At 36.5% G+C, this 25,577-nt stretch overlaps 1 protein-coding gene and 1 long non-coding RNA gene across 13 annotated transcripts in view; one reads left to right on the forward strand and one right to left on the reverse strand.

Annotated features, from left to right (window-relative positions):
- LOC114081457 (uncharacterized) overlaps window positions 1–7,495 on the forward strand; it is a 244,623-nt gene extending 237,128 nt beyond the window's left edge. The window contains exon 22 of the long non-coding RNA XR_011705630.1: window positions 1,602–7,495. This is a non-coding gene — a long non-coding RNA (uncharacterized lncRNA). The remainder of the gene's footprint in view (window positions 1–1,601) is intronic.
- The window catches only part of Chic1 (cysteine rich hydrophobic domain 1), a 150,885-nt gene extending 125,585 nt beyond the window's left edge, over window positions 1–25,300 (reverse strand). For 11 of the 12 annotated variants that reach the window (XM_071606236.1, XM_071606234.1, XM_071606239.1 and 8 more), the window contains exons 1-3: window positions 24,797–25,300; window positions 15,414–15,468; window positions 7,439–7,594 (exon numbers count right to left, since the gene is read on the reverse strand). In XM_071606236.1, the coding sequence (XP_071462337.1) occupies window positions 7,439–7,594; window positions 15,414–15,468; window positions 24,797–25,089 (504 nt within the window). In that variant the 5' untranslated portion in view covers window positions 25,090–25,300. Of the gene's footprint in view, window positions 1–6,359; window positions 6,486–7,438; window positions 7,595–15,413; window positions 15,469–24,796 lie in introns of those variants that run through there. The other variant, XM_071606240.1, reaches the window with a different exon arrangement.
- Between the last annotated feature and the right edge of the window lie 277 nt (window positions 25,301–25,577).

Below are 25,577 nucleotides of genomic sequence, written 5' to 3' on the forward strand. Positions count from 1 at the left end.
AATGGAATAAACTGAAAATCAACAACTCCTTTCAGATCTATCCAAGAGGTGAGCGAGATGGTGGTGTACATGAGTGCACCAAATACTGAGGAAACAAAAAGGCAAACACAGAGAAGCACAATAAAGCAAAACTAGAGGAGAATGAACTCCATTTGAACCAAGACTGTGTAACAATATCTAAATTTTAGTTGACAAATCACTAGAAGTTCATTGGGGAAAAGATTGAAATTTTAAAACTCCAGAGGATTCCAGTTTTAGGAGCAGCTTAACACACTTTGGTGAGTTTTACTCACCCTATCAAGTTCTCACAGTGATCAGAGAAAAAAGCCCCTCATGATTCTGGTAGGAGAAGGAGAAATGTAGATATTTTAAAGTATACCAAAAGAATTTTGCTCTTTTGAAAAAGGGCAAACTATTGTACTAGTTCCTAAACAACAGTGGTTTTGCCATAGCCTAAAAATCTTCAGGAAGGGAAATACACAACTCCAGCACCCTCTAGCCTTCCTATCTCAAGAAAAAAAAAAAGAGAGAGAGAGAGAGAGAGAGAGAGAGAGAGAGAGAGAAACATTTATAAAGGTCATGGCCCAGGGGCATGAGTCCACTTAAAAAACTGAGGTCCAATAATAGGACTATATAATGCTTCTCCTTCCCCCATACCTTACCACTATATCAGTAGGGCCCTGGTATTATAATGAGAAATATAACTGAAAGAATGGTGCATTTTAGTTAATACCTATTTAAGCCTCTAGGGAAATACAAACAAATATGGCTAGACAAAAACAAGAACACTGGAGAAAAGTTTTTAACCTCCAACATTTATGGCTACAGCAAACAGTAACAGCCTAACTCCTCATCAGATAAATTAATATGCTATGAATACTAATGAACTTACATGCAGAATATATTCATTCCATCTCAGTACCTCCCATTCACCATCAACTCATTAGGAATTTGAAATTAAAACAATAATGCCCATTTATCTTAGGACACCTCCAAATAGGAATATTAAGGCATAAATCTAACAATAATAAGACCCTGTGCACTATTCACACAGCACTGGTAAATAAAATTGCATGCATAGCAATGGTTAAATATGAGGTATCTGTGGCTGGAGATGTGGCTCAAGCCTGGCATGCGCGGGGCGCTGAGTTCGATCCTCAGCACCACATTAAAAAAAAAAAGAAAAGAAATAAAGATGTTGTGTCCACCGAAAACTCCTCCATGTCCAACAACCCACTGAACAAACAAAACCACTTCCTAGAGGTGGTCTAACAAATCCATTTCAAAGTCACTTCCAGAAGGCATTTCTGATTTTTTCCAAACAAAATGGCCTGTGTCTTGTAAATGTTTACAAGACAAATTCATATCCATCTACAAGACAAATTTCATATCCAACTCTATCACACGGCAGGCATCCCCTTTACCTTTATGATGTCCAGATGCAGCACAAGTTTTAAAAGGTGGGGGGTAAGTTGAGAGCAGCTTTTTCATATTATAGACAAAGGCCTTTTACAAAGGGCCAGGAAATCTTCCCAGAGGGTGGCGGGCGTTTCCAACTGGGCAGATGAGGCCTGTGACTCGACCATTTCTCTCTTTGTTAGAAGGAACACCAACCGCCCCAACACCAACCACCAACCACCGAACACCAACCGCCCGAGGCCGCTAACGGTTCCACCCGTCATCTTCCGGAGCTTCGCTCACCTTCCAGGACGGTTCTGGTCTTTGTTGGCGAGACAAGGTGCGGGTCTCGTGGAGGCGGCGCTGAGCGCTCACACTGAGCGCTCACGGAGGGCCTGTGCGGCTCCGCGGTCCAACACGTGGCCGAGCTTGCAGGCGTCAACTCTCCTTTTTGGAACTTGAAGCCCCTGCCGGCCTCCGCAGCGTTCGGGGAATTGTTCGCGGCGGCGGTGTTGTTCCGCGTTAGGGCGTTGTTCCGCATTCGGGTCGGCGTTCGGGCGGGGCGTTTGGGGAGGCCGCCATTCTTCTGGCCATGCCACGCCCACCGCCACCCCAAAGGCGCCAATTCCCCAGAAGCGGCTTCAGCTGGGACCGACAAGATTGGGCCAGAAGACCTGGCAGCACGCGCAGTCCGGGTACTGATAAGTTGCTGCCGCCATCAGGTCATCCATCCTGGGTGATAGGCTCACCTGTCCTTCACAGCCAGGGCCAGCCATTGGGCACTCATAGCAGGAGCTCCAGGGATCTGCAGGGGAGGCTGCATCCTGTCCCAGGGCCCTCCAGCTCATCCGCCGGCCTGGGGCGGTGGGAGGGGGCAGTGGGTCCGGGAGAGCAGGCGCACTCCATTTCTTACCATGCTCTCTGCCGGAACTGACTTGGCAGTTCTCTTTGGGGGCGAGAGCCATGATGGTGTTTATGACATACAAATACTAGAGAGTGATGAGTTAGCTTCCTTTGTCTTTTGGTCAGTTTAATCTGGCTAACAACTATACTACATGTAGGATTTTTATCTTCTCTACTAAACTAAATGGTCACTATTGACATATCTTTAATACTTTTTGAGTCATCCATGTAGATTTTTTAAAATTTATGTATTGGTGCATATTAATCATATAGACTCATGGGTTTCATTGTGGCATATACATACATGCACATAGCATAAATTTGGTCAATATTTCTCTCCAGTACCTCCCCATACTTCCTCCTCACTCACCCTGCTCACCTTCCTTTACCCTGGTGGTTTCCCTTCCATTTTCTTTCTTTCTTTTTAAATTGGTGCTTGGTTATCTGAACCCAGGGCCCAGAGCCTCATGCATGCCAGGCAAGCACTTTACCATTGAGCCACATCCCCAGCCCCTTCCCCTCCATTTTCATTACATCCTTTTCTTCTTTTCCCTCTAACTTCCACATGTGAAAGAAAACATACTTGTCTTTCTGAGACTTGCTTAATTTGCTTACCATGATACTCTCCAGTTCCATCCATTTACCAGAAAATGTCATATTTCTTTCTTCTTCATGGCTGAGTAAACCCCCGTTGTGCATATATACCGTAGGGAACTAGGCAAGCTATAACCAAGTGTATGTACTAGGCTCTATGCTTGCTATCTTTGCCCAAGAGTATACAGAATGTATTTTATGAAAGGTATGAATAAAAGTCCTAAATAGAGATTACAGGTAATCTGTTTAACTCGTAGCAGAACTATTGCCTCTCACTGCAAAAACCGATTTTCTTTTCCATATGGCATACTGTATAGATGGGGCTTTTGTTTCTATAATTTGCTTTTTCTTATAAGACAGTGAATTAAAAACCTTATTTCCTAAAACAGCATCATGTTCATGTTTTGAGACAGAATAATCCCTTCCTTCTAAATATCACTCTCAATTTATCAAATATTACAGCAAAAATAGGAAAAATTAAAAGTAATTTCAAATTTAAGGGTGTTGGCATAACTAGGCCTAAAAACTGACAATGATATCATAGTTGTTTCAGTGGTGGATGTAAGAACAGATCAATATACCTCATCTCATATACCATGTCACTATGGAGTTCTCACGGGAGTCAAGAGTTACTACAGGGAACTCAAGGTATCCAATCTGTATTTCTTTTCTCTGCAATCTAATTTGCTAAAGAAAATGTCCATGAATTATACTGGTTAAAAATAGTTCACAGAGGGCTGGGGATATAGCTCAGTTGATAGAGTGCTTGCCTTGTATGCCCAAAGCCCTGGCCATGCCAGGCCCACCGCCACCCCAAAGGCTCCAATTCCCCAGCAGCAGCTTCAGCTGGGACAGACAAGATTGAGCCAGGAGACCAGGCAGCCAGCACAGTCAGGATCCTGCCAGGTTGCAGGCAAAAAGCCAAAAAATAGTTCATAGGGTAGACTATTGTACATAGAAGTTTTCTTCTTGGAAACATTTTATAATCATTGATCCATATAGCAACTTTTTGATACAGGACTGAGTAATCATATTATTTCTACCTTATTTTCTGGATAAACACATGTCTTCCATAGAGCTATATAACCAATTAGAGATGGCTAGAGAAGGATGGCAAACCACAACCTACTGGGCAAAATGTGGCCTGCTGCCTATTTTTGTAAATGAAGTTTTAGGGCAATACCTCACTCAGTTAAGTATTGTTTATGGCTATTTACATGCTGCAAAGACAGAGGTAAACAGATGTCACAGAGAACTGTGGAAGACAAAGCTGAAAATATTTACTATCTTGTTCTTTAAGAAAAAGTTTTCCAATCACTGCTAGAGAATGAAAACACAGTGGGTCAACCATTTATCATACTACCTCTCCAAATATTTCATGTCTCAGGAATAGAGAATCTGATATAAGGAACATGTTGTCAAGAGAATACAGAGTTAGAAACAAAAAATAAAACGAGGTTTGTTTCCGGTTGTGCCATTTCCTATGTGGCCCTGGGAAAGTCCCCTAACTTTTCTGCATCTTACTTTCTACACCTGTAAAATAAGGGATTTGGGCTATATGAAGACTAATCATCCTTGCAACTCAACTATTACAGTCTATACAACTTATTTTATGGGTTAGGAAGCAATAGTGAAGGCATAAAAATTCTTAAAATTGTATTTTTAAAAAAATTCTCCTTATAGACACAAAAGCAGTGAAATTCCTAAAATATCATATTCATCACATCCACCTTAAAAGTAAATATTATCCTGATTCTATAAGTGAGGAAACTAATGTTCCAGAAAGGACAGTGCCTTATACAGTGGTTATCAGCATGGCTTAATATTTCATTGTCTAGTATATCATTGACAATATGCCATGAACTATAATTCCTACAGAGAAAGGCAGATAATGTAAATGCTGGATAGTTTTGTTGTGAACAAAAACTATATGTCCTATTTAAAGGGAGAAACCACTACCAAGTTAGATTTCACTGTTGACAGATAGGCATGTGGATCCAGGATTGTCATCTTTAGGTTTTATGACAGATCAGATATCACAAATTTTCCAACTTTTATGTATTCATTTGCAGAGCTGGGGATCAAACCCAGGGCCTCATGCATGCTAGTGCTCTACCACTGAGCTATATCCCCAGTCCCAATATTCCAATTTTTAAATGAATCAAATGTTAAAAGACAGAGTGAGCTGAATTTATCTCATGGGATGAAGATTTGCAAATCTGTATTATCTTCTTAAAATTCACAGATTAGTGATTAGAATACACTGATAATTCGGGGCTGGGGCTGTAGCTCAGTGGTAGAGTTCCTCCTTGCACCTGTGAAGCACTGGGTTTGATCTTCAGCACCATATAAAAATAAATATATAAAGATATTGTGTCCATCTACAACTAAAAAAATATTTAAAAAGAATACACTGATATTTCAACTTCAGGATAAACTCTTAATTAACCAAAGTAATAGAAGATAGGGAAAGATCACAGCATTAGTATTATCTCATTTTTTTCCACTGACTATTCTGTTAAGAAGTGCTGATAATAAGGGCTGGGGTTGAAGCTTAGTGGTAGAGCACTTGCCTCTCAAGCATGAGGCCCTGGGTTCGATCCTCAGCACCACATAAAAATAAATAAAAATAAAGATATTGTGACCATCTACAACTAGAAAAAAATTTTTTTTAAAAAAGAAGTGCTGATAATAAAATCAAATGGGGCTGGCATGTGTGAGGCACTTGAGTTCAATACTCAGCACCACATAAAAATAAAGAAGGTATTGCGTTCATTTAAAAATAAATAAATTAAATAAAATGAGTGAGGGCTGGGGTTATGGCTCAGTGGTAGAGCACTTGCCTCACATGTGTGAGGCACTGGGTTCGATCCTCAGCACCACATAAAAATAAATAAATAAAATAAAAATATTGTGAAAAAAATTAAATGAGTGAAAAACTTATTTCTAATTCAGGTTCTTTTTTTTTTGGTACTGGGGATTGAACTCGAACTCAGGGGGCACTCAATCATTGAGCCACATCCCAGCCCTATTTTGTATTTTATTTAGAGACAGGGTCTCACTGAGTTGCTTAGCACCTCGCTTTTGCTGAGGCTGGCTTTGAACTCATGATCCTCCTGCCTCAGCCTCCCAACTTGCTGGGTGTGCACCACAGTGCGCGGCCCTCTATTTCATGTTCTTTGATGGAAGCCTTGACAAATAGGCAAAGCATAAATATGTCAAAGAATGAAGATAAATCCTGGATAAACATTAAAACCAAAAAATCTGTTCTTAAGTACTGGAGATTGGCTACATTCACATGATGGGAAATCCAAATCATGATTAATTCACATTGAGGCTTTTAAAATAATGGGGATGGATAGGAGTTATTGATTTTAACTTTTAAAGGTAAGATGTGACAATTAAGTAAAGACATTTATGCTTTTAGCTTTTACTTACAGAAGGTCACTTGAAAATACTGTCCATGTTTTGACAAACAAATTAAGCTATATTTAAAGTAAAGCTCTGATCTACTGGTGGTTACCAAGGGAATCAATAAAATGCTTTACTCTTCCATTCAAAAAATTCATAGGATTGGCAGCATTAGTTGTCTTTTTGAAGCAGACATGAAAGAGGGAATGAGAAAAATGAGGAGAAAAAAAATAAAGATTATTTCTTGGGACTATTTTTCACTTTAATAAAGTAACTGCACCACTAATTATTCCTCCTCAAGGTGCTATAATTTTAAATCTGATTTAGTAAGCTAATTATTATTTAAAAGATTAAATAAATCCTTAATGTAGTACTGGGAAAAGAACTTGGGGTAAAATGAACTGTCCTCATTGGCTTCAATTTCAATATTGAAAGCTTTCTTCCCACTTGGGAAATTATTTCCAAAATAAAAATGAAATTTTAAATCAGATCAGATTAAGATAGTTGTCTTAATTTCATGGAATAACTAATAGCAATGCTGTTAGAATGTTATTGTAACATATTCAAAACTAAGGACCCCCAGTAACACACAACTTTGCAGGTTACTTTCTCTTATGCCTTTCTTCAGATTAGAAGTAGTTCTCCAATATACCTGTAGCTTAGAAACATTTTATGTCATAGCTTCAGATTGTATAAAGAGAATAAGCAGTCCACCTATATTTATATTTACCTGAGTTCTTTACTTTCACTGTATTTACTTAAAATGACAGGAATGCATATTAAGTGATAAAGTATTGATAAAGGTTGGATAAATGGCTCATTTTAGAGTTTCTTTATCTCTGAAATGATACCATTAGAGCTGGGGAAATAGCTCAGTTGGTAGAGTACTTGCCTCAAATGCATGCACAAGGCCCTGGATTCAATACCCACACCACAAAAACAAAAAACAATTAAAAAAAACATGGCAATTACTGTGTTGCATACCTTAAATTTTTTTTAAATAAAATGATACCATTGTTATGGAAATTAAATAAAATTAAGTAAAGTACATGGAAACAGTTCTTGACCCATAGCAAGTGTGCAATAAATGTTAGCTTTTACTATTGTTATACAATAGAATGGTTATACTCACTCTTTTGTTGAGACAAATAACAGGCCACAGGCTGCAACCCAGTGTGCAACAGCAGCAGAGACATCCACAGAGCAGCCACTTCACATTGACTGGGAGAGCCTTTTTCAAACATGAATTCACACGGCCAATGCTGGTCTTAAATTCTTCTGGGGCCACCTACAACAAGGGCACTATCTTTAACAATTTGTGGGCAGCTTCCCACTATTCGTCTCTAAACATAAGGAAAATGTCTTATTACAAACATTTTAAGGAATTAACAATGTCGAAATATACTTTTTTCCCATCTCTTCCCATAAATATGTATCACATGGTCTTGGGAGACATCGGAAAGTAAAATAATATAATTTTATGCTCCCAGATCTTAACCTGATGTTTGAAAAAAATCTTTTGAAATGACCTACAATAAAATGACAGCAGCAAAACTGATGGTAAAAGATACCCACCAACCAGTTTTGTTACCAAATATTCTCATTATTAAGGCAATATTGTTTATAGTCTTCAGGTACTCTGACTTAAAGTATTCTGAATTCAGACTGGAAGCATAAGACAATAATAATAATAAAAAAAACAAATACTACCAGAGGAAACAGAATTCAAGTTAGAACTTTGCAATACTCCTGGATTAATTCTAAAATGCTAACTCTTCAACCTTTCCTCCCTGGCAAAGTTGCAACCTAACAATTTTAAGACTTGCCAATGTTTACAGGGAAACTTTACACTAACAAAAGATAATATCTTAGTAATTACATTCAAAACAGTCTGTTGATATTCAGCATAAAATGGACTCATAAGTGCTCTAAATTTTGAAAGTTGAAAGGTCTTTAAATACACAAATTTAATATTTCTAGTTACTACCTCCATTCCTGGAAGGGCTGCTTGTGCCTCTCTGAAAACGACAAAGTCAGTTCAAAGGCATGAACATGACCAGCAATCAGATTTATACCAAAAATTCTGCTTGAAGGTTATACAATTCAAAGGTGTACAGGTTGTTCTCAGTAAAATCACATTTTTGGACCACACACTGATCACTCTTAATTTAGAAAGCTATCAGACTGCAAAATTTATGGGAAAATATTTCAGCATCAGAGTATGAAAGCAAAAATTATGAAATTGGCAGGAAAAGTAGGTATTCTAAAATGTAAACTCCTTAGTACATTAGGTACCAAAACTATACAGCTCTACTTTCCCAAATACAAAGTTGTATTAAAATTTTATAAATTATTACATTTTATCTTTTAACAGGTTTCTTAGAATCAACATACAAAACATATCTATTAGCAGATGCTATAGAAATAAATACATGACCAAAGAATTCATCACTATTATGATTAAAACATTAAGCATATAAGCTTTCTTAGAATTGTTCATATCATCCAATAAGGTTAATTGCTTAGCACATGAGTCTGATTTTCTTCCTAACAATCAACAGTTATCAAGCCATAAGGCTCAAAATTTTTCCTACATGACAAAAGTAAACTAGTTTCATTTTCCTGTCAATAACATGACACAATGGCAATCACCGTGTAAAAAAAAATTCCAATTAAGTGCCAAAATTTCAGGGGTAAAAATGAAAATAAGATTCAGAGAATCATGCCTTATAACTGAAAATAGAAAACACTCATAATTTAAGCACATTAGACAATAAATCAAGAGATCTGAATCTAGTTCTTATTAGCTATGAAAAATCCCAGGCAAAATTATTTAGTTTTTCTCAGTCTTAGTTTCTCTTTTATAAAACAGAATAATAATTTTTATTTTATATACTCACTGGGAATGGAAATTACATCTTAGAACTTCCTGAATGAAATACTCTGACAAAGAAATTTGTAAATCATATCTCTGAGTAGATTTGATAAAAAGAAAAGCTGTCTTTTGCAAGGACTCTCACCTGAAAGCAGACAGTTTAATCAGGTAATTACTTATAGTCCACAGTTTTCCTAGATATTATTAAAAGGATATTATTATATTACATTATATATTATTTCATAATATGTTATAAAAAAGATAACTGCTACATTTTGGATGTAGATTCAGTGCTCTTCAGTTCTTCAATTCTTCAGAGAAGATGATCTTTTTCTTTCTCTGTCTCTCTCGCGGTGTGGGATATTGAATCCAGAGCATTATGTGTGCTAAAACTTGCACTCTACCACTAAGCAAGATCCCCAGCCTCTTAGTGTTCTTTTTTAAAAAAAAAAAAATTTTTTTTTAGTTGTAGACAGACACAATACCTTTATTTTATTTTTTATGTGTTGCTGAGGATCAAACCCAGTGCCTTCCACTTGGGAGGCCAGTGTTCTGCCACTGAGCTACAACCTCAGAACCTCAGCCCCCCCATGTCCTTTTTAAAAACAAGGTATCAAATTACTACCTTAAGATTTACCTCTCCAGGGTCTGGGATTGTGAGTCAGTGGCAGAGTGCTTGCCTTGTACATGTGAGGCACTGGGTTCAATCATCAGCACCATATAAAAATATACAAAATAAAGATATTGTGTCCATGTATAACTAAAAGATATTTTATTGTATTTATTTATTTTTAATATTTTTTAAGTTGTAGATGGACCGCATGCCTTTATTTTGCTTATTTACTTTTATGTGGTGCTGAGGATCGGACCCAGTGCCTCACACTTGTGAGGCAAGTGCTCTACTGCTGAACCAAAGTCCCTAAAGAATATTTTTTTAAAAAAGATTTACCTCTCCAAAAGAGAGATATTCAACTTTCTTTTTCCTAGGGAATTACTGAGTAACCAAGTAAAAGTTAAAATAAAGAAAAATACACATTTAGCTTCAATCTGTAGCATAATATCACTACCAAATCTCTTTAAATTGTGCATTCTGAATCAATAATACATTTTAAATATGGCAAATTATGATATAAACTCATACAAATAATAAAATTATTACTCTGCCCATTAACAAATTTAAAAGCTTAGAATCTAAATTTTTATTTTAAAGTAAATACAAGTACACTTCACAAATATTAAAAGTAAAGGGTGGGAGGTGGGGTTGTGGCTCAGTGGTAGAGTGTTCACCCAATATGCATGAGGCACTGGGTTCAATCCTCAGCACCACATAAATATAAAATAAAGATATTGTGTCCACCTAAAACTAAAAAAGTAAATATTTTTTTTAAAAAATAAAGGGTAAAAAAAGTAACCAAGTAAAAGTTAAATGCAGAAATGAGTCAGTCCAAAGAACTGAGCTATGGAGCTTTAGAAAACTCTATGTCCACCAGGGAAGAAGGGTGTTAAAAGTCTGAGGGATATTAAAGCTACAAAACAAAAAGGGAAAAGAAAATCTGGATTTATTTATTTATTTATTTTTATTGTTGGTTGTTCAAAACATTACATAGTTCTTGACATATCATATTTCACACATTTGATTCAAGTGGGTTATGAACTCCCATTTTTACCCCGTATACAGATTGCAGAATCACTTCGGTTACATATCCACTGTTTTACATATTGCCATACTAGTGTCTGTTGTATTCTGCTGCCTTTCCTATCCTCTACTATCCCCCTTCCCCTCCCCTCCAGTCCCCTCGCATCTTCTCTCTCTACCCCATCTACTCTAATTCATTTCTCCCCCTTGATTTTTTTCCCTTTCCCCTCACTTCCTCTTGTATGTAATTTTGTATAACAATGAGGGTCTAGAAAATCTGGATTTAAAAAAAAACATGGTAAATAAAATAAATTATATGCCAAGGCATATGATTTTTTAATAAAACATGTTTTATTACATGTTTCTGGAAGTGAAAACAAAAACATTTCTAAAATGTGGCAATTTTCCTTCATCCCCACTAACACTTTCCACTTTTAACAAATAGTTTCAGTTTATACTCTTACCACAGACAAATTAAACATTAAAATATTCAAGTCAATAAAATTGAGAATTCAAATTTTTGAAGTCGTCAAATATAAAGAAGTAAAACTTTTACTAGATTTTAAAACAATAAACTAAGATCTTCATTTTGACTTTAAAAGGAGGCCAAGACTGTCTGAAAAAAACTGTACTGAATAACAGTAAAAGTCATAAAATCTCTAGAGATAAAGGCATAGGAAATGAGAACTGGTTTACTCTCAATTTTAAACAATGTGAAAGACATGTTTAGTTAACTGTGTAGAATCAGAGTTAATAACATCTTACTCATTTACTTCCATATAATTGAGTATCTCTAGTAATGAAGGTTAGCTGGAAGCCCCTTAATTTCTAGCTGAATGGTAGGCTGTAAAGAAACATTTCATTCCTTTTGACTCTCTTGGAAAGAAAAACTACATCATAAAGGTGGGGAAAAGGGTCATAATATTTTATAACAGGATGCAGGAGACTGTGCAAACAGAAGAAAATCTAAGCAAACCCCAGCAGGATTGGTTTGCCTCTTTCAGTTGTAGGGAACACAACCCTATCAATCTCTTTTTCATATTGGATCACAATAGTAAAGGTAAATTTTTATGGCTTAAGATTCCTAACACTGCACACGAATCTTCCCATAACATCATTTAATTCTTTCAAGCTGAGGCGGAAGCTTTAATTTCTTTTCTTTTCTCTTTTATTTTTAAATATTTTTTTAGATGTCAATGGACTTTTATTTTTTAATTTATTGATATGTGGTGCTGAGAATCGAACCCAGTGCCTCACACATGCTAGGCAAGTGCTTTATCCAATACATGAGAAAATTTGCACACTATAAATAACGCATACTTGAATAAAATCCACATATCATTATGACATGTGCTACAAAATGGCCACCACAGCCCCTTTAATTTCTTTTCTGAAGTTCTGAGTTCTTTCTTTTTCTGGTTACCAGAATCTGTGTGCATATACCTTGCTTGATAATTCTTATGATAGAAGGTCTTTAGTGAAACACAGAAAACAATCTTTTCTGCACTTAATATAAAATATTACCTTTTTCTTTGCATTTTCTTAACACAAAAGAAGCAAAAAATGAATTCTGACAAAATGGCCTTTCAGGTTTTCAGAATTCACTCTGCAATTTTGATTACCTCAGGCAGGCACAAAAGCTATTTACAATCTCATTCATGTTGGAAAACTGATTTCATAAAGAGTACTTTTTCTATTTGAGCTATTGTATTTATTCACTTTTAAATATTTTAACAAAAGGGCTATTATGTCTGGAATTCAAACGTTTTTTCTTTTAAATTTTTTCTGTAAGGTCTCTTCCCCCAGTTATCAGAGAAGCATTTTGATAATTCAGAGTAACCTATACAAATGAAAGTGCTTACTGCAGAAGAAATTTTCTCATTAAAAAAATTAATAAAAATTCATGTTATTACTATGCGACTTTAAAAAAATCAGACCTTCAGGGGCTAGGGGTAGAGGTGAGTGGTAGGGTGCATGCTCAGCATGCCCAAGGCTCTGGGTTCCACCCCCAGCTCCTAAATAAATAAATAGACCTTCAGAATTCTTTTTAGTGATTTTCTTATCATCAAACACACACTAGGAAAAAATCACAGTATCATTTATGCTTTATCCAATACATGAGAAATTTTACACACTATAAATAATACATACTTGAATAAAATCCACATATCATTATGATGTGTGCTACAAAATGGCCACCTGAAAAGAAGGGATGGCTTTAAGAACAGCTCCTACCCAGACCATTTAGGCTGTGTGAATATACCAAAAGTAGCTCACCATTCTTATTCCTCTAATTTAAAACAATTATACTATCTTTCTGATGTGTGGAATTTTTTGTTGAGGTGTGAAAAGATATTCTAATGATTCCTGGAACACACAAAAAATGACCAATTGGGGCTGGGATTGTGGTTCAGTGGTAGAGCGCTTGCCTAGCCCATGTGAGGCTCTGGGTTTGATGCTCAGCACCACATAAAAATAAAATAAAGATATTGTGTCCAACTACAACTAAAAACTAATAAATATTTAAAAAAAACAATTTACAAAACAGAATTCTAACACTGGGAAATGAACTCAATGACAGTTTTAGGTTTTTCATTTGTTAGAATTTCTTGGACTTGTAATTCAAACTTAAAATACTAAGCCAAGGGCTGGGGATGTGGCTCAAGCGGTAGCGCGCTTGCCTGGCATGCGTGTGGCCCGGGTTCGATCCTCAGCACCACATACAAACAAAGATGTTGTTTCTGCTGAAAACTAAAAAATATTAAAAAATTCTCTCTCTCTCTCTCTCTCTCTCTCTCTCTCAAAAAAAAAATACTAAGCCAATATTAAAGCTGGATGAAACTACTAAAGACAACACATGCAAAAACATGTAGAGAATGTCTTCTATTGCAGATGTTTTAATTCATTCTCTTTAATACTGAATTTATCATCTTTCTACCATATAGAATTCAAGAGATACTTTCATGACTGTTTTATTCATTTGGAGGAAACATTTATGATTAATCTGTATAAAAAAATCTAAATCTAATCTGTTGCTTCAATTTGTAAATTATTCTAAATGATAAGGATAAGAAGGTAGAACACAGCAGAAATTAAGGCCAAAATCTCACACCAAAGGGGTTTCTTTGTGTGTTTTAAAAGTTAAATGGCAACGTATTTTCAAATGTTAACTTAGCCTGGTACTATGCTTATTATTATAGGGAAGGATCTGATATTATACTTCAGGAGATATAAAAAGGGCCAACAAACAATACCCAAATTAGTAGTGGAACCAAAGAATAAATTATTACTCAGATGAAGAAAAAGTGGTAAAAGCAGTTAGAAATAGAAAGAAAGTGAGTAACCTAAAAAAACAATCAAGGTGAAACTGGAATACACTGAGAACAGTTAACAGTAACCCAGACTAACACTGGGGAGTTAATATGTACCTGAGAATATACTAGGAATTGCATATATGCATGCTCATTTAATCCAACACAAAAAAGTGAGGTAACTATCAGCATCATCTCTTTTTTTCACCTAAGAAGTGTGGCTCAGAAGTGGCTTGCCCAAAGCCCATAGCCAGGAAGTGATAGAACGTGTTGCAACCAAGACCTGACTACAAAGCTTGTATACTCTGTGAGCCAAATAAAGTACAAATTACCTTTCAGGGTTAAATAAATTAAGCTGAAATGTCTTATGATTTCTGAGATACCTCTTGTAAAAGGAAATTATTTTGGAATCTTTTTCTCTTCTCCCAATCACAAAGGTGGCTGGGGGAGGGCAGGGAAGATTAGAATTAGGCCTTTAAAAATGAAGAGTAAACGGCTGAAAAACACATCATGACAAAAAAGAGCTAATATTAGTACAAGGAGATTATTTTAGGGAAGAATTTAGAAGAAGAGAGAACAAATTAAAAGTAAATTAAATTTCAAAAGGTAATAGCTGCATAATTAAAAAATGAAAACCATATGAAAAATTGTGCTGTACATGTGTAATAAGAATTGTAATGCACTCTGCTGTCATATATAACAAATTAGAATAAAAAATGAAAAACAATGCTAAAAGATGTTCAGAAAATAGCCTCATTCTCACCCTTGCTAGAAGTCTTCGAATTAAGCCTCAATGCAAGACTATTCTAATGAATATAAAGGAAACAGGTAATAATTTCTTACAGTGAGTCCAATTTTAGAAACTCAAACTATTTGAAAGATAAAACAATATCTAACCAAAAATTTGATACTTTACATATAGAACAAATCATACCACATGGCACTTTAAAAAATGGTGATACAATTAAAAATAATGTTGTTTTGAAAACATTGGACATCAATGACCTAAATGAATACAATTATAGCTACCTGTGCTGGAAAAACTGCAAAAGTTAAAAAACTGAACACAAATAATAGCCAACATTAATGAACAACAGATGAAATAACTGGTCAGAGGCTGGTAGTCATGGAGACAGCTTTTAGTCACCTCCAACACAGGTTCCAAGTTCGGAGGCTTCCTGGTATTTTATTTAATTACCAATGAGTCAAAGAATTTGTCATAACACTGAATAAGCCATAAAACGATGGGTTAAAATTGGAAAATTCAAAGCAAAATTTCACTTACCTTCCCTGTTAGAACTGAAGGAAATTCAGTATCAAACTTGTTGCTCAAGCCAAACCTTAAAAACAAAGAACAAAATATATTCTATCCAGCATATTTAACCTTTTTCCTTTCTTTAAAAAAAGTTACAAGCCTGTTTATTTTTCTTTTGGTTTTCTGATTTTAAAATGTTTCTTGAATATATACATTTTTATGTTTTTGTACCAGTTTAAAAGAAACTTAATTTAAAAAATAGATACAGAGTCTTAAAAAACATTAAATTAAAAAACAAAATTGTCCTGGATTTTTTTTCTGGTACTGGGGGATCAAAGCCAGAGCCTCATGCATACTAAGACAAGTGCTCTATCACTGCACTACACTCCCAGCCCAGTGGAGGAAAAATATGATAGTTATAGAAAGTAAATCTCTGACTTTTAATCCAAATTAATAGTAAAAGAACTTTTATAAGAGTAAATGTTGGGCTGGGGCTGGGGTTCAGCAGTAGCACACTTGCCTGGCATGTGTGAGGCACTGAGTTTGATTCTCTGCATCACATATAAATAAGTAAATAAAACAAAGGTCTATCAACAACTAAAAAATATTTTAAAAAAGAGCAAATGTTATAATAAAAATATCCCTCTTTACCATTAATGTAGCCTTTGGAACTATATGATTTAATAACTTGTGAACAGTTACTTTCAATATACTCAAGGATTGATCCTTATGAGTGGCTTTCATGTGTTCAATGAATTTTAAGAAAACAGATTTCACCCTCTAAGGCTTTCTCTTCCATTATGCTCACTAAAATATGTAATAAGAAGTCAAAACTTCACACACACACACACACAGAGTCAATAAATGGGCAAAAGAACTAAACAGACATTTCTCCAAAGAAGAAATACAACAGACAATATATGAAAATATGTCCAACATCCCTAGCAACCAGGGAAATGCAAATCAAAACAACACTGAAATTTTATCTCACTCCAGTTATAATGGCAATCATCAAGAATAAAAATAATAATAAATACTAGCAAAGATGTGGGGGAAGAGGCACATTCATACTTTGTTGGTAGGACTGAAAATTATCACAACCATTTTGGAAAACACTATGAAAATTCTTCAAAAGACTAGGAATGGAACCACCATATGACCCAGAAATCCCACTCCTTGGCATTTATTCAAAGGAACTGAACTAAGCATACTATAGTAAAACAGGAACACCACTGTTTATAGCAGTGAAATTCACAATAGCCATGTTATAGAACCAGCCCATCAACAGATGAATGGATAAAGAAAATGTGGGATATAAACCAACGGAGTTTTATTTGGTTGTAAAGAACAACAAACTTACGGCATTTACCAGTAAATGGATGGAACTGGAAAGTATCATGCTAAATGAAATAAGCTCAGAAAGTCAAAGATCAAATGTCTTCTCTCCTTTGCAGAAGCTAGAGAGAAATAAGGAAATAAAAGGGGAAGGATCCCATGATAAAAGAAGAAGGATCAGTGGAGTAGAAGGAGACTGAGAGGGAAGGAGGACGGGAAAATGAGGAACTGCGGAATGAAACTGACCAAATTATGCTATATACATATACAAATATACCACACTGAATTCACTTTTATGCAAATCTATAAAGCATCAATTAAAAAGACAAGAAATAGAAGGAAGACCACTATAGTACAGGAAGGAGAACAGGGGAAGTGAGGAAAGGAGGGAAAGTGGAAATACGGGGGATTATAATGGAGCAAATTATATTCCTTATATATATGAATGTGAAAATGAATCCTATTATTATGTATAACTATAATACACTAATAAAAATATTTTTAAAGAAGTCAAAATGAATTTTATTAGCTTTGCTCACCTATTTGTTGATTTCAGTAGGGACAACATAGTTACTTCCTCAATGTCACACCATATCATAGTGACTACAATTTTAAACAAAAACATTGAGAACTCCACGAGGAAGGCAGTAAGAGTAAAAGTTACCAATAACTATGTACTTACCAGGCTACCTACTGTGCTAAGTATATTACTACAAAACTTTAAAAACCCTCAAGAGAAGTATTATTATCCCCATTTTGGGGGCAAGGAAGCTGACAATAAGAAAAAATAAATAAATACATTAATTACATGACTTGCTCAAAGTCATGTATATACTAAATAAGTGGGGGAAAACAAAATTCATATGCTGATCCCTATGCCTTTTCTGTTCTGTATTAAGCTCCTTGAGAACAGAAACCATGGGTTATTTTGCTCCTTCCATTATAGATAATACTATAATGCAATCCAGTAGTTTTTTTCAGTACCAGGGATTGAACCCAGGGCACTTTACCACTAAGCTACATGGGGTCCCTCCCCCAGCCTCCACACACTTTTTTTTTTTTTTGAGACAGAGTCTCATTAAGTTGCTGAGGGCCTCCCTAAATTGCTGAGGCTGGCCTTGAATTTGTAATCCTCCTTTCTCAGTCTCCTGAGCCACTAGGATTACAGGAGTAGGTTTTTAATAAAAGTTTGCAGAAAAGTTCACTGAATAAGTTACTGTACTGTTTGATGTTTGATTCAACTGCTAGTTTGGTCTTAGGGACTTTAAAGAAATGTTAGGAATCCCACATCTAATTAAAACTCTATGCAAGAATTTCATATTCTCCTTATATCATTTATGTGAATAGTTCATTTTCAAGGACATGAGCCAATCTTAAGCACAAACACTCTCTATATGTAGCAGCCACTAGCATGATATATGTCTAGGCAAAAAATACTACATCTTATATGTTAAGAAATGTATTTTTATCAAAGTTCTATATTTAAAATAGTTAAGAAAATTAATTACCAATTGTAAAGACTTTAACTACATCAAAAAAGTCAGTCATTAACTCTGTTCAGGTGTGTATACAACATGTAATGAGAATACATATTCCCTCTAAATCTACAGACATAATAGTACATCTAAACTTAAAACCAGATGGGATATCCCATGCATAAATTTTATAACAATTTTCATCTGCTGCTTGAGTAATTGACATTCTAGTATTAAAAATATATTTGTATTTACATGCTAATTTAGTATTCAGTAATGAGACAACTATTTTAACAGAAAGAAACACATTTCACTTAAATCATTATTTAAGATGGGTACAGTGGTACATGCCAGTGATCTCAGCAACTTTGGAGGCTGAGGCAAGTTCAAACCCAGCCTCAGCCACTTAGCGAGACCCTAAGCAACTCAGGGATACCCTGTCTCTAATAAAATATCAAAAAGGGCTGGGGATGTGGCTTGATGATTAAGCAAATGTGCTGGGTTCAACCCCTGGTACCATAAATAAATTAATAAATAATTGTTTAGTGGCTTTATCACTACTCAAAAAAGACACGATTCATTATTCCACAGAGTAAATTCTTCTTGTGCAACAAAAAATTGATAGATTTTCACTTTTAAGAAAGACATATATTTTTTTTAAATGTTTTTTTTTTTAAGAGAGAGAGAGAGAATTTTTTAATATTTATTTTTTAGTTTTCAGCGGACAGAACATCTTTGTTTGTATGTGGTGCTGAGGATCGAACCCGGGCCGCACGCATGCCAGGCGAGCGTGCTACCGCTTGAGCCACATCCCCAGCCCGAAAGACATATATTTTAAAGTAGAGCTTTATTTTCACATCATATCTAAATGCCTTTTAGATGCAACGTCAATAGCATACTTTTACCTCAACTGGAGTTTCCTACCATTTGAGCTTTTTGCCAGCTCTGCCATTCCTTTACTAGATATCAAATAAGTAGTAGATATAGACAGATGTATTTATCACAATGTTTAGAATATTTTTATTATTTAAAAAATTCTTAGCCGGGGCTGGGGATGTGGCTCAAGCGGTAGCACGCTCGCCTGGCATGCGTGCAGCCCGGGTTCGATCCTCAGCACCACATACAAACAAAGATGTTGTGTCCGCCGATAACTAAAAAATAAATATTAAAATTCTCTCTCTCTCTCTCTCTCTCTCTCTCTTAAAAAAAAAAATTCTTAGCCAGGCTTGGTGGTGCACACCTGTAATCTCAGTGACTCAGAAGGCTGAAGCAGGAGGTTCATGAGTCCAAAGCCAGCCTCAGCAATGGCAAGGTGCTGAGCAACTCAGTGTGATCCTGTCTCTAAATAAAATACAAAATAGGGCTGGGGATGTGGCTCAGTGGTCAAGTGCCCCTGGGTTCAACCCCCAGTACCAAAACAAAAGAAAAATTCTTTTTTTTTTAATGTTTATTTTTCAAGTATCGGCGGACACAACATCTTTATTTGTATGTGGTGCTGAGGATCGAACCTGGGCCGCACGCATGCCAGGCGAGCGCCCTACCGCTTGAGCCACATCCCCAGCCCCGAAAAATTCTTAAGCTTTGCTTATTTCAGGTGTACTTATCACCAGATAAAGGAACCCTCTATTGTTTTCATTTCCCTTTATTAACCTTTGAAATCTGATTTTTTTCTTTTCTTTTTGGTACCAGGGATTGAACCCAGAAGCACTTAACCACTGAGCCACATCCCCTGCCCGTTTTTATATTTTATTTTGGGTCTCACTGATTTGCTTAGGGGCTTGCTTAGCTACTGAGGCTGGCTTTGAACTTGCAATCCTCCTGCCTTAGCCTCCAGAGCAGCTAGGATTATAGGCATGTGCCAGGCTAAAATCTGATATTTTTTAATAGATGGAATATTTATTAAGCTTATTTTATATTACTCTTTTCATTCTACACCAACTCTTAGTTTTAACTCATTTGCTTCACAAAGGCAAGTCTGCAGTTCATTAGCATCTGATAGCTTGGACAATCTCACCTATGCTAATGCCATCCGATCTATTTTCTCTAGTAACAGGTATTTTTCCAACATGCTCTAGTCCTTCATCTTCAATTGTAAAATGAAATTTTCCATTTGGATATCTTGCCACAAAATAATACATTGTCAGGCTGGAGATGTGACTCAGTGGTTAAGTACCCCTGGGTTCAATCCCTGGTAACAAAAGAATATATGACGTCAAATAAAACATATCTAAAATTAGATGTAACCCTTTCTTGGAAACTGTTTCCTCTTTGTACTTTACTCTCTTCCCTTAACCTAGACCTTGGTATCATTTTTTTGCCCCCTCCCTCTCCTATTTTTGCACCTTTATTAAAGTAAATATTCCCCAAATCCAGTCACTTGCTCCTTTAAATTCTCATAATGATTCTTTCCTTCCCATTGCCACTGCCTTGTCTTTGCCCATATGATTTTCTTGCTTCCTGTCCTTAGTTCAAATTGTACACAGCCTTTAGTTCCAACCTCACTATAATGCCTTGAATGCTCAAGTTAATATGGATTCCTTTTCTCTGAACACTCATAATCACTTCTGATCTGTATTACACAATTCAGCAATTAAAAAATTATCTTTAATTCTTTGCTGCCCCATATAAATATCAAAAAGGAAATATTCTGGTTAGGTTTGTAAAGCCAGACCTGTATTTTGTTTTTTTCTATATTCTAAATGGAAAAGAAAGTATTATTTTACTTCCTAAAGCACTCCCTGGTGACCTATGTACAGTTGCCCCTGTCAGTATTCTATGAGGAATTGATTCCAGGCCCATCTTGGGTATCAAACTCCTTAGATGCTCAAATCCTTTATATTAAAACAACACAGTATTTGCATATAACATATGCATACCCTTCTGTATACTTCAAATAATCTCTATTATTACTTACAATAACTAATACAATATAAATTCCATGTAAATGTTACATTGTATTGTTTAGAGAATAATGACAAGAAAAATGCCTGTACATGTTCAATATGATGTGATTTTTTTTTCAGATATTTTTGATGTGCAGTTGGTTCAATCTGTGGATGTGGACTAACTATATATCCACATCAAAAAAGTAAGAAGAAAAGCAAACTATGCTATTTCTCTCTTATAATTTTGGCTAAAAGTAGCAATCCTGTTTTTGCCTACCAGGGATTATTTTTCTCTAACTTTTCTCTTTAGAAACTGAGCACATAAAGAGAATATTTAACTCAAAGAACCTTAGGCCCAAGAGTTTCACTTACTAGCCACTAGCAAAATGCTGAAATGATTGCTGATGAATAAAATACCTCACCTGTTTCATAAACAACCCATTAAGAACTGTGAGTCCACAGAGGTTAGACAATCTCATCCACTTATTATTCATCATTGATAGATATTAGCCCAAGATGTGAGGCTCTTTAGTATCAGACAAACAGGCACTTGGGAACTGCTCAGGCTGCCATTTTATCGACTTCATTAAATATAGAATCTGTTATGTGTTTGAAGCCAACCCAGCTGGTGATTCTCAATTATTGCATTTTCTTTTTTTTAATATTTAATTTTTAGTTATAGATGGACACAATATCTTTATTTTATTTTTTATGTAGTGCTGAGGATAGAACCTAGTGCCTCAGGCATGATAGGTGAGTGCTCTACCTCTGAGCCACAACACCAGCCCTGTCAAGTGTTTTCAATGCCCCAATTTTTAATTTCTTGGAACAATTATTTGTAGTAAAGGAGATTGAGGCAAAGAAGAATGTGTCCTTTTAGTTGCTCTTCCCTCTTCTTCTCTCCCTTTTCATCTTTTTGAAAACAGCTATATATCAGCCTTTCAAACCTTGCACAAATTAAAGTTCCTGTGCCCAGGTTGCTTAAGCATAATAAAATTCTGCCAACAAGAAACATGATTTCACTAGAAAACTTAGAACTGAGTCTGAAGCACATGCTCTGAATTCTATTTACTTTATCAAGGAAAGACTATGCCATATAATATAAATTTTTAAAAGATTCTATTTAGATCTCACTTATCTTTCATATGGAAATAATCACGTCTTTTTACACTGTAACAATGGCAAGTCACCAGAGATAGCTTCAGCATTCTCAAAGCCTAAAATCTTATGAAATATTCACTACACATAAATGCAAATTAACAATGCATCACTGTAATGCCTAAAAAACAGCTGACAGAAGAGGCATTCCATTTACTGATTTGGGAAGTATCAAAAATTTGCAGTGCTAAGTTTTTATAGAAATGTGCTGTTTGGCAAATTTGGCCATCTTTTTCTTTTCCTTTTTTCTTTGGTACTGAGGATTGAACCCAGAGGTGCTCAACCACTGAGACACATTCCCAGCCCTATTTTGTATTTTATTTAGGGGTCAAAGTCTCATTGAGTTGCTGAGGCTGACTTTGAACTTGCGTTCCACCAGCCTCCCAAGCCTCCAGCCTCAGCCTCAGCCTCCCAAGCTGCCAGAGCTGCTGGGATTACAGTCGTGTACCACTGTACCCAGCCATCTTTTCCAATTCTATATCTAATAACTTCAGCTTTTTTAGATTAGTTTTTTTAATATTTATTTTTTAGTTTTAGGTGGACACAATATCTTTATTTTATATTTATGTGGTGCTGAGGATCAAACCTAGTGTCTCATGCATGCTAGGTGAGCACTCCACCACTGAGCCACAATCCCAGCCCTTAGATTAGTTTTAATGAAACGATTTTATGAATCCCTGGGATTTGGTTAATCTAGAACCCCTACTAATTTCTATACAAGTGTGCTATCAAGGGTAAACATCCACGTTTTAAGAAATATAAAGAATGTGTAATGTCTATAAATAAGGAAAAAAATCTCATGAGATGTATTTTTTTCTGTATTTCAATACATTGGATCCAAATAGTTCTCCTAAAAATATCAAGAAGAAAACCGATAGAGGCCTGGGAATATAGCTCGGTTGTACAGTGTTTGCCTAGGATGTGCAAAGCCCTGGGTTCAATCCCCAGCATCTGCAAAAAAAAAAAAAAAAAAAGAAAGAAAACTGATAGGTATACTTACATGCAATATCACTCACACTGGGCTGGGATTGTGGCTTAGTAGTAGAATGTTTGCCTAGCATGTGTCAGGGTTTGATTCTCAGCACCACATAAAAATAAATAAATTGATGTCCTTTTGGACCACAGGGCTCTTCCCAGATCAGAGAAGCCCAGGTGTAGGCTCTGCCAGAGCCAGAGGGACAACCCATCCTGGGAACTGCTCTGGGGCTAGGAGAGCAGCAGAGCCCACCAGGCCTTAGCAATAACTGGACCTGAGGAAGCTGCTGTCTTCTTTCCTGCCCCATGAGCAGCTCCATCCCTGGCAGGCTGCCCTGCCAATCCACTCCATTTTGTTCATGTTTCCTTTCCACTCTTCCTGCCAAGAGCAGGCCCCTGGCTCTGTCCTGGGGAACATGTATTTAAGAGAGACCTACACTGGTATTAAAGCTGGTTAGTTTTATAAAAATACATAAATAAAATAATAAATAAATTAACTAATTAAAAGATATTGTGTCCAACTACAACTAAAAAATAACTTAAAAAAGCAATAAAAGGTAGCAGAATTAAGAATGAATACTAACACAATACTTAAATTTTCAAGTATTTACAATTCAAGCAAATAAATATGAGGAAGTACTCTTCAAAACACAGAAAGCTATCAATTTTTCTGCTTTGCAACTAAAATGTTGTGAAGTCCCTTCTCATTTTATTTTATGAAATATGATACAAGATTTCAATTTTTAAAAAGCCATACTGGCAAATTTTTAAGAAACCATCCTCACCTTCTGAAGGATTAATTTCCACATACATTTAATATTAATATATTTAGTATTAAGGCAAAAAAAAAATCCCCTGGAGGTATTTTAAACTATCACGTAGCTGAAAGGTTTTAGAAACAACCTACTCCAAATCCTCATTTTGCATATGAAGAAACCAAGGCCCACACAAGGGAAGCAAATGACCAAGGTCACAGGGCCAGGAAGAAGCACTCGCACTTGCAAGATACCCCAGACTCAATCCCCTGCTCTTTCTATTTCCATAGCTGCCTATATTTAAGGAACGTCAGACTGAATAGTGCTCTAAACAGGGAAAGAATGACTGTATTCATTCATATAAGGATTAGACAGGAAGAATGGATGGATGAATATGCAGGTGGATGGATGTTTACATTATTCAGAAAACATCACGTTTCTGTTTTTTAGAATCCAAACCTAGTTCTCTTCACATGTCACAGCAGTCACCGTTTTTCCACTAGACACCGATCCTGGCAGCAAAGAACCCTCTAGTACATCCTGCAGTTTAGAAAATATTCACTTGCCACCATACCTACACGAAAGGAAACTCACCCCTACTCCAATACCTCTCTCTGGCTTTCAAACCCCTAAGTTCCCAGTCATACGCTTACTCTTCACACGCTCACATTCTCCTTACTTACTTTACTTCTATACACCCTCGTTTCTCCGTTTTGACCAGGTACGCCTCAGTCAGCCCTCCCCCCACTCCACAGGCCCCTCGTTCGTCTTCTCATTTCTCTGTCTCCAAATCACAGCCTTTTCAAACCTCATGGCCCCTTCTTGCTTACACAGTGATGTGGCCTGCGCCGCGCACCAGTACAGGGTCCGGGGCATATCTCCGCAGATGCTCCTCGCTCACTACCCGAGGCGGGGGCGGCACCTCCTCCTCCTCATCATCTTCCTCCTCTTCCTCTTCTTCTTCCTCCTCCTCCTCCTCTTCCTCTTCTTCGTCATCATCGGGCCCAGAAACAGACGACAAAGACGACGGCGGCGACGACGACGTAGCGGCTTCTTCTTCTTCCTCTTCCTCCAGTTCCGAGATGGTGTCGAACTCCGCCATGTTGGGCAGCAGGATGCTCATCACGTGACCTCGAGATCGCCGCCACTCTCACCAAGAAGAGTTTGAACCTGCGGAGGTGCTGGAAGAGGAGGGGGAAGAACTGAAGAGAAAGAGGCGGGGGTGGGGATTGGACTTGAGGAGATGCGCCTGCGTGTTGGGCAGATCAAGTGTGGCAGGGATGTTGGAGGCGGAGGAATGAGGGAGAGAGGTGCAAAATCAGTGTACGCTTGCGCAGCTCCAAGGGGAGGGGGCCTTTAGAGGTGAACTGCGGGGAATTATCGAGGTCCGTTGGCAGGTGCTGCTCTCTTCTTGCTGCTCTTTGGGTGTCAGCTAGTTGTATCCCTGGGATGTACTTCTGATTTTTATATCCTATTAATTAATACTGGATCTTATTATTCTCAGTGGAGGCGATTGAAGGAAAGCACATTCTATAATAGTGAGCTTAGAACTTTGCCCAGAATATCTCAAGGTATACGTGTCTCAATATCTGATTTGTTCAGTATTACAGT

This window comes from Marmota flaviventris, chromosome X (genome assembly GCF_047511675.1).
Source record: "Marmota flaviventris isolate mMarFla1 chromosome X, mMarFla1.hap1, whole genome shotgun sequence".
In the NCBI taxonomy this organism is placed as follows: Eukaryota; Metazoa; Chordata; class Mammalia; order Rodentia; family Sciuridae; genus Marmota; species Marmota flaviventris.